General features: G+C 32.9%; 1 protein-coding gene across 2 annotated transcripts; it reads left to right on the plus strand.

Annotated features, from left to right (window-relative positions):
- The first annotated feature begins 2,250 nt into the window (after positions 1-2,250).
- LOC109185421 (cinnamoyl-CoA reductase-like SNL6) lies at positions 2,251-7,697 on the plus strand. 2 transcript variants are annotated; one of them, XM_019335447.1, is made up of 5 exons: positions 2,251-2,521; positions 3,114-3,289; positions 4,817-5,011; positions 5,957-6,288; positions 7,391-7,697. In XM_019335447.1, exons 1-5 carry the CDS (start codon positions 2,374-2,376, stop codon positions 7,491-7,493), a joined length of 954 nt encoding a protein of 317 aa, XP_019190992.1. In that variant the 5' UTR covers positions 2,251-2,373; the 3' UTR covers positions 7,494-7,697. The 2 variants fall into 2 exon arrangements, with proteins under 2 accessions (XP_019190992.1, XP_019190993.1); XM_019335448.1 differs by having other exon boundaries at positions 2,251-2,506; positions 3,108-3,289.
- The last annotated feature ends 2,423 nt before the right edge of the window (positions 7,698-10,120 follow it).

Genomic DNA, 10,120 nt, shown 5'->3' on the forward strand with positions numbered 1-10,120 from the left:
ACCTAGCTGTCTCAAAATTGTTCCCAATCTTTACGAAAATATGTTCCCAACACAATAATATACCAATTAAAAAAAAAAAAAGTTAATTTCACTTTTTGTCCTAGATCTATAGGTGACGTCTACCTCCTATTATTCTTATGGTATGACCATTTTTATCTTTTATCAACAAAATCGTTAAAATGATGTTAAATACAAGAACATTTTGGTCTATATGTGTAATTCGACTTTTAGTCCTGGCCTTTTTTTAAAAAAATCCCGTTGGTCCAAGCATTATTGTGATATGACCGTTTTTGGTCACCCGTTAACAAATATGTTTAAATGATATTAAAAATGACGTTATTAACCACTCAAAAATCCTCATTTTTTCTTCATGGTAATAAAATTGTTATCAAGACATAAGTTTACTGCAAAATACAAAAAAAAAAAAAAAAAAAAAAAAAAAAAAAAAAAAAAAGTGCAATTGAAAAAACCACAAGTATACTTCATGGCAAACCTTAAGCCTAGTGCATATAAGTCTACTTCATAAAAATTCACAAGACTTGTGGTTCTATTACCAAGAAGAAAAAAAGATGATTTTGAGCGGTTCATGACGTCATTTTTAATATCATTTAAACATAATTGTTGAAGGATGACCAAAAATGGTCATGTCACATTAGTGTTAGGATCGACAAGGATGTTTTGAAAAAAAAAAAAAGACTAAAAAATGAAATGACACATAAATCTAGGTCCCAAAAAAAAAAAGACTTAACACTTACTGAATAGACCAAAATGTCTTTGAATTTAACGTCATTTAAACAGCCCCTTTAGTCGTACGGGCTGCATGGCGGGGCAGTGCGTGTGGCGTGCGTGGTCACGGGCTGCACAGCGGGACGATGTGTGCAGCGAGGTAGCTGTATGCATGGTGAGATGGTGTGTAGTTGTATGGAGCCATGGAGGGTATGGCGTGGGAGGTGGCAGCAAGATATGGCGTGGCGTGGCTGATGAGGTCATTCAAGGTCTCGCAGGGTTTGGCGTGGGGTGGCGCCTTGGTCGTGGGTGCTTGATCGTGGCTGGAGGTGTGGGAAGAGACATGGGACGCGTGGTTGATGGTGAATTGGAGCGTATCGATGTCGTACACGTGGACGGTATGTGGAGGTTGGGTGATAGTATAAAAGAAGATGGGTTGGTCTCATGGTCTGGTTAGGACACACCTTAGAAGACACAAAGCCTCCTTTGGTCAAGTGGTCTGGACCTCTCTAATTGGTCAGGGTTCGATCTCTATGGATAACATAGTTGTTTATTTATTTACTAGTCCCTTAATTTGTTTAATTATTGTTTCGGGCCGTCATTTTTGGGCCGGTCTCATGGGCTTTTGCATATGTTTTATTGGGCCTCAAACTCGAGCCCAACAATAAGATTATTATTTTCTTATCCCGGGCTTCCATTTTTAGGCCGGTCTCGTGGGCTTTGTATATGTTTTATTGGGCCTCACGCCCCAACAATAAGATTATTATTTTCCTACCATGTTCTATATTTTTATACCTGATTTATGGTGGACCCGGTCCCGATAAAACCATCAATAACAAAATTGGTCACTTGAAATCCTCAAATTATCAACATAATGTATCATTAGAGATGAAAATATTCGTATCATTAGAGATGAAAACTAAACTTATTATTATTATCTTTTTTATTTTTGTAATGGGAGAAATTCGCATGCCTTAAGAAAATTCTGTGCAACGAGCGAGCTTGATCAAGAATGTTACCAATAGTAATTGCATGAACCGTGGTCTACATAGCTATGTTGATCACAGTTTAAAAACGACGTCATTTCGCATAAGTTTATTTTTTTTTAGCTGATCCACTGCAACATACATTTTTATAACTCATAATGTACATTATTCTAAAGCATAATGTACATTATTCAAACTCATAAAGTACAATATCTTACTTCAGAAGTTTCATTATTCTAACACATAATGTACATTATTCTAACATATAATAAAGTACATTATTCTAACTCATAATGTACATTATTCTAACACATAAAATTTAACAACGTTGTTTTAGACCGCTGTGTGGACCACGGTCCACGCAATAATTTGCCGAATATTACTAGTATATATTTTATTGATTAAAAGTGAAATTAATAACCCTTTTAGATCACGTATATATTTGTGTGTATATTTATTATAAGGGCCCTACACATGACAGGTATATTTGGAAGGTAGCTTCATCATGTTTGGCTGTTTGCTTTATATACCCACCTCCTCTATCAAACCCTCTCCCACCCATCCAGATAGGAACACTAATCTTAGCTTTCTTCTCCAAATATTCACTACTCTCCATTACCTAGCTAGCTAGCTAATTATTGAGTAGTTTTAGTTATATATTATGGCGCCGCCACCTTCTTTTAATTGTGAGTTAAACACAGTTTGTGTGATGGATGCCTCCTCCTACTTGGGTTCACTCTTGGTCCGCCGACTCCTCCATAGAGGCTACACCGTCCACGCTGCAATTCAAACCCCCCATGCTTTTGCTGGTAATTACCACATACTATATATATACACATTTAATTCTTCTTTAATTAACTAATTTCCAATTATGGGAAATTTATAATTCTACATATTCTTTTGCATTATATTGAATATACTATGGGCTGTCAAACCTACTATAGGTGCTCTGCATATCACCGGGTATTGTGGGATTAGATGTCCTACAATACTCGATGCAATCAGACAAATTATAGGTGGTCTGCATATCATTGAGCTGAGTATTGTGGGATCAAATAGTGTCCTATAATACTCGATGCAATCAGACATACTATAAGTGGCCTGCCTATCACCGAGTATAGTTGAATCAAATGATGTCTTACAATACTCGATGCAATCAGACTGATAAAGGTGCTATGCATATCACTGGGTATTGTGGGAACAGATGTCCTACAATACTTGATGCAATCAGACTAATAAAGGTGTTATGCATATCACCGGGTATTGTGGGAACATATGTCCTATAATACTTGATGCAATCAGACATACAATACTCGATCTAAATTGATAGTGTGAAATTTTTTTACCCCTTAAAATTATATAAATCTTGAATTTAGTTGATTGGTGTTTGGGATTATGCAGTGGGTGGTGAAGAGGCGTTAGCACCATTGAATGTGGTATTGGAATGGGAGAACAATGAGAAAGTGAAGGTATTTGAGTTGGACCTATTTGATTACCATAGCATAGTTGATGCTTTGAAAGGATGCTGTGGTTTGTTCTACTCCTTTGAGCCTCCCTTGGATCACTCTACCTATGATGTATGATCACTATTCTTTCTTTCCTTATCTTCTTGCACCACTATTTATTGCCCTGTTGAGTTTATATATATAATATATAAACATAAATATGCAATTTAACTATCAGTTTAACTTTTTTGGTATCAAACTCAAAACCAACCTCGCGTAATGTCATGTTGCGCATAGAATATATGAATATAAATGTATAATCCAACTATCAACTTAGACTTTAATTCTGTAAATTTAACTTTCAGCTAATTACCTTTTAACTGCGGCACTCATGTTAATCTGCTACCATACTAATTTTCTAGAATGCAACATAAGTAAAATAAGTCATCCATCAATATAATACATACACAGGATAGTTTGGTGTATGTATTCTTGTAAATTAAAGTCACATTTTCTAGAATGCAACATAAGTAATAAGTCATCATCAATATAATACATACACAGGATAGTTTGGTGTATGTATTCTTGTAAATTAAAGTCACTTGTTTGATTTTTCAATTCAAAACACTGTGTGTATAGATGACGTAATTGCTGACCTGGCTAAAAATCTTCTAATCAATCAGATTTTATAGTAGTATACAAGTCTATAATCTATTAATCATTAACTTAATTATAGTATCTATTCATAACTACTTTCTCAACCTACTAAAGACCACATAGTCAATATCGTCTCCAATGAAATTCAAACTCACAACCTCTCGTATGAGAGTGCAATCTTGGTGCCATTAGACCATAATATTTTGGCCGGAGTATTATCTTTTATTTACAAGAAGCTTATAATACTAGATTACTAGTCTTCACAAATGACAAAAATTTTATAGTCAAAACCTTGATGTATGAGTTTAAGTGATTTTGAAATTTTGTTTTTTATGAATGGTTATAACTTTTCAGCAACGATTTCTAGAAGCATATATGTTGAAGAATATGCGCCATAGAAATTGGCATGAAAGTGTACAGTTGTCAATTCCATTCTTAAGGTCTCCTCATCAGTAATTTTTATTATTATTATTATTATTTTACCCAGATGTAAGAGAGGGGGGGGGGGGGGGGGTGAGTTAAAAGGAATTGAAAGAGAAGAGATGAGAGAGAAGACTTTTTTTTTACATTAAATATGATTTTTTTTAGGTCTCACTTAAATAATTAAAAAAAAAATTGAACTGGTGCATTTTTCGCGCGTCCGCTACACTCGCTGGGAGTGTAAAAGTTAATTTAAAAAAAAAAAAAAATTGCTTATGTGTAAAAGAGATAAGGTCAGCGGAACGAAAGATAAGAGATGAGAGAAGATTTTTGTTTTGCATGATTTTTTCATGGACCTCACTTAAATAATAATAATAATAAAATATTATGTTGGTGCACGTTTCGCGCACGAGCTGCGCCCGCTGGGTACATAAAAGTTATTTATTTATTTACTTTTTGGTCAAATATTTTTTTTCCTCCTTTTTTCCCCCCTCTCCTTCCTCATATGTGATAAAAACCTAACAAAAATTCATGACAGTTGAAAATGTTCTTAGTGATTGATATTAAGAAAAATGAAAACAGGAATACATGGGAGAAGTGGAGGTAAGAGCAGCACATAATGTAGTGGAGGCATGTGCTCAAACCGACAGCATAGACAAGGTTGTGTTCACTTCATCAGCCACTGCAATTATATGGAACTCTACTCATGCTGATAAAAGATCTTCAGATCTTGATGAAAGGCATTGGAGTGACATCAATTTTTGTCGCAATTTCAAGGTATATATTTTTATATATATATATAGACACTAATGTTCATTATTTTATATATATATTATACTATCAAGAATATCTTAGTTAAATCTTAAAGTATCAAATAATTATATTATTATAAAAATTTGTATGAAATGTTCTCATAAAAATTTGTGCATAAGGATAGTTGGTAGGATAAGGGAGGGGATTATATATGGTGTAGTTTGTCTAGAAACGAATCTCTGTTTAAAATGGTAAAATGGAATTTTAGAATTTTTAAAAAATAATTACACTTTTCGTCTTTAAGTTATATAATTGTTAGATTCGTTCATACTTATTTTTCTTCTCTAAATTATAACTAATGTGTAAATGTCTTCATTTTTCTAACAAGCCGTGTTTACTTCTCGTCCTTAAGTTATAACTGACATTGCGGATTTCATTTCTAATGTTTTGTTAGAAAAAGTGATGAAATTTACAACATTAGTTATATTTTAGGAAAAAGAAGTGAGCACGATCAACAAGTAAAAACAAATCTTACCATTACCCAATAACTCAAGGACAAAAAGTTTTTTTTTTTTTCTTTAAATTGAAGTGTTTTCAATATATAAAATATTATTATTTTTTGTTTTGTTTATTTTGTCTAACATAAAATATTATTTAAATTTGAAAAATCTTATCAAACACACGTTTCCACATCTTCCTTTTACTCCTTTGATTTGATATTAAAAAACATTTTATATTAATTTGTTATGAGTGGGTTCATTGGTCCAATGTTCATGTAATAATTAAATATTGATTATGTTGACTTCCAGTAATTAAATACCATCACGATTAATTCCATAATTAGGCTACAAATTTGGGGGCTTTTGTTTTATTATTATTATTATTGAATTGAATGGTTGAAATAATTGATGTTGTAGATTGGCATTAGTGATTAATTATTGTTTGGTTTGAAAATTGTATTATGCGTAGTTATGGCACGCGCTGTCGAAAACGGTTGCGGAGAAAAGCGCGTGGGCGTTGGCAATGGACAGAGGGGTGAACATGGTTTCGGTCAACGCGGGACTTGTGCTGTCTCCTGATCTAACGATCACAAACCCTTATCTGAAAGGAGCAGCGGAGATGTACGAAGATGGAGTGTTTGTGACCGTCGATCTTGATTTCTTGGTGGATGCCCACGTTAGCGTGTACGAGGATGTCTCAACATACGGTCGATATTTGTGCTTTAATCACACCATAAATCACACCGCGGAAGCTGCTAAACTTGCCCAAACCTTGAATCCTTCGTCTTCACATCTTCCAAGGTAACTTCAAATTTTTGTTGTTTGTTTAAAGCACCCTTATCCGTGCATATTTAGGAGATATTGAAAAAGTGATGGTTGACAAATTAGAGAGAGAATGATTTGATTCATCACCAAGAATGAGTTTTTGGAACAGTAATGTGAGGAAAAGGTTGAGACTGTGCGCGTTTGGTGTACAGCAAATGCCCACACGGGCGCAGCGCACGGGCTTGACTGTCTGTTCTTTTATTATTATTTTTTAAAAAATTAGTTGTTTTTTCTCTTTTTTTTCTCCCCTCTGATACTCTCTTTTCTAATCACATTTACAAAAATTACTCAAAATTTACAAAAAAACTTCACTATTACATCCTTCCAAATACTCTGTCGGGTCGGGGTGTGGGGCCCTTGGGGTTGGGAATTCAACAAAAAAACTTCACTATTATTGATGCTCTTAGAGTATATATACTCATCCATTGAAGTTTGTTTTTTTTTTTTAAACATTTTTTAAAAGGTGTCATGTAGGAAAGAACCAAAGAGGGTATAGAAAAAAGGGTAGAAGAAAAAAAGCAAATAAAAAATTTTATTTTTATGCGTCCAACAGGTGTGTGCACTTCACACGTCTACTAGGCACAGCAAGTGTGCCAAAGGCACACCTAAAACAACAAAATCTTACTTTTTCTCGGGTAGCGAGACCCACAAAAAACTAACATTTGCATGAATAAATTTTCTTTATCTCTTTTTCATATAAGCTAAAAAAAATGAAAAAAAAAAAAAAAAAAACCTTTTAAAATACATTGGTGAGGATAATCTTATAAAATTGTTATTTAATATTCAGCTTGAATTTGAATGTATTAATTTATTTTATGCAATAGTGTTTTTGATACATGTATAGTGAAATAAATATATACTCCGTATTAAAATGATTTTTGACGGTATAAATGTTTTTTAAACGGTATACAACATGCATGATATGTCTGGTTATAATATAGTAATAATAATACTTGATTGAAGAAGTAGTGATAGAAATTCTTTATTAAAAAATAAAGGTAGTGATGAAGTTGAAGATGATAAAATTAAAGGATGGTTTATAGTGATTGATTGATTTATTTTTGTGGGTAATTGACAGGTGCGAGGATGAGACAAGGATAATTGAACAAAGGATAAGCAACAAGAAATTGAACAAAGTGATGGTTGATTTTGACAGAGGAAGCCATGTCCAAGTGGACTGAACATACAACATGCTCCGGAAACATGTCCAAAGACATTTAATACTAGGAACAAAAAACAAAAAAAGGTGGCATAATGCAAGGCATGTAATCATGGGTGAAAGTCAAAAGCTACGTTGTAGATAGAAGCAAGAAATAGGCATGTGAAATTAGTAAAATAAGTGGATGGCTTTGAGGCAGCACAATAATATCAATTATTATACTATATATTATGATTTATATTGTGTTGTAAATTTTGATACAAAAATTATGTATCTTTAGTTAACATCTTGTGCATCTACAGTTAATAGTTTTTGTATATGTAAGCAAATAACTTGAAAATTGTTGACATATAATACTTACAGAGATAGGAACTATTAACTGCATGTACAAAATGTGTTAACTATAAATATAGAATTTAAATATTATTTTTGGACCAAGATTTACAATACAAAGGAGACCATGACTTGTGGTATAATTTGCCCAATAATATAGTGCCTGATTACATTAGGATTTGGTCCATGGCGTGTGCCCATGGCGTGTGCCACATTGCAAAATTATTAGTGGCCCGCTGATGTAACACTTTGTTTCGTTTCCAATTATATGTGTTACTTTATTATTATTATTTTGATAATTTGTCCAACTTTTTATTTCCACTAGTAAAATATTTTTTCCTGTCAATTTGCTTATGTAGTTTAATGAACTCTAAATTAAATATTAAGGGTTGGTGTTTTTTTTAAAAAATAAAAATAAAACATAAAAGGCTAATTCATTACTCATAAGCTGCCATTACAATACAAATCGTTAGAACGGTAACACAATCTTTACAGCCAAACGTAGAAATAAATTTCCTAGCAATGCTACAGAAAACTTAGATCGCAGACTGTTTTACAAATTTGAAGCCGAAGTTGTTGGATGAACTCGGCGCTTTTTTCACAGATCTGGTCAAACATAGCCAAGCCTAACTCTGGTGTGATTATTTTATCATTCTACGCTTATGAGGAGAGCTCGCCAAAGAAACAAGAGGGAAACACTCGCCAAAGATACGAGAGGAAACAAACTAGTCAAAAGAACAAAGGGATAACAAAGAACCAAAAGAAAGCAAAATAAAAGGAAAAGATGGTAGAAAACCTGTCAAATCTGGAGAGTCTCTGAAGTCTTCTCTGAAAACGATCGGAGATGATCTGAGATCTAACACTTATTCTTAAAACAGTAGGAGGATGGAGTCTACTCATGGCACCGCCGGCTCAACGCTCCATCAGAGCGTCGACCGGAAGCACCAAGTTGTAGGGGTGGGAGCAGATGAAAATGGGAGAAAGCAAATTAAAGTTAGAGAGAGAAAGTAAAGTTTACTAGAAATGGATAAACATAAAAGAATAAGAATTATTTTAAAAAAACAAAACAAAAAAAAAATCAGAATCAGAATGAGAATCAAAAACTTGGTAATTTGAATTGATTTCAGTAAAAGTATTTTATATGTTTGGTAGTAGAGTAGAATTGGAATGATTACTAATATTGATATTTGGTTATTTATGATCTTATAATCAGAATAAAGATTTTAAACATACAACAATAAAAAATCAAAGCAATTGATCTTAAGAGTGGCGATGAGTGGGGTATAGTAGGCAATGCAGTGAGGAGATATGAGTGAGAAGACAACGAAATGAGGAAACAATGAAATGAGTGATAGTAGTCCTTCTATTGATTTTATTCAGTTTGAATTTGCCTCAGTTTGGAAGCCACAACATTTATTAAAGTCTTAAATAAAGAAACAAAGAATGGAAAGTGGGGGGATGGAGAAAAACAAATATTGAGTTGGAACATTACTTGAGTGAAACAATAGTTGAAGAGAAACTTCATTTGATTCTGAAAGATTTCATGGTTTACCCGGGAACGACAATGCTTTGTCTTCCCTCTTTTCAGATGACACTAACGACCTAGGTTGCTAACCACTATTGCTGCTAGGTTTAGTTGCAAGGAAGAAGATGAATGATGATGGTGGGCAAATTATTGTGTGGATCATGATCCATACAATTGTGTGGACCATGATATCAAGTACATTTTTAATATATTAAAAGTACATTATTTTTGAACTGAAGGTACATTATTTTTGTACTGAATGTACATTATATAAAATAATGTACCATTAGTATATTAAAAGTATACTTTAAAAAAATGTACCTTACGTACATAAATAATGTACCCTTGGTATATTAAAAATGTACTTTTATTTATGGTCCACACAATTGTGTGGTTGTGTGGACCATGGTCCATGCAATAATGATTGATGATTTAATATGTTAGCCCGGGTTTGGCCCAATTCGGCCAGACCAGGGCTTCCTTATTAAAAAAAAAGAACAAAAAAAAAATAAAAATTGGGCGTGTTTCGGTTTTGGACTCCTTCAATTTAATATCTTCATCATATTTAAATTTCTTCTAATCAAATTATCCAATTGAATTTTATTAAGTCTATTATTAAATTATTATTCAACTTTGAATAATTATTCAGTTTCAATTTTTCAGTTGAATTTTAATTTAATAATGCTTTTCAAATTAAATTGTCTTAAGTATTGCAATTCAATTGTGGAGTATTAGTTAGTAATATGCATAATCTGAGCATGCTATATATTTTTTCTATTGCAATAATTATT

This window comes from Ipomoea nil, unplaced genomic scaffold (genome assembly GCF_001879475.1).
Source record: "Ipomoea nil cultivar Tokyo-kokei standard unplaced genomic scaffold, Asagao_1.1 scaffold1317, whole genome shotgun sequence".
Lineage (NCBI taxonomy): Eukaryota > Viridiplantae > Streptophyta > Magnoliopsida > Solanales > Convolvulaceae > Ipomoea > Ipomoea nil.

Excerpts from the sequence above, each read along its gene's own strand:
- LOC109185421 (XM_019335447.1), top strand. The coding sequence starts at position 2,374 with ATGGCGCCGCCACCTTCTTTTAATTGTGAGTTAAACACAGTTTGTGTG. Across the intron at positions 2,522-3,113 it reads AACCCCCCATGCTTTTGCTG|TGGGTGGTGAAGAGGCGTTA; the intron begins GTAATTACCACA and ends GGGATTATGCAG. Across the intron at positions 5,012-5,956 it reads ATTTTTGTCGCAATTTCAAG|TTATGGCACGCGCTGTCGAA; the intron begins GTATATATTTTT and ends TATTATGCGTAG.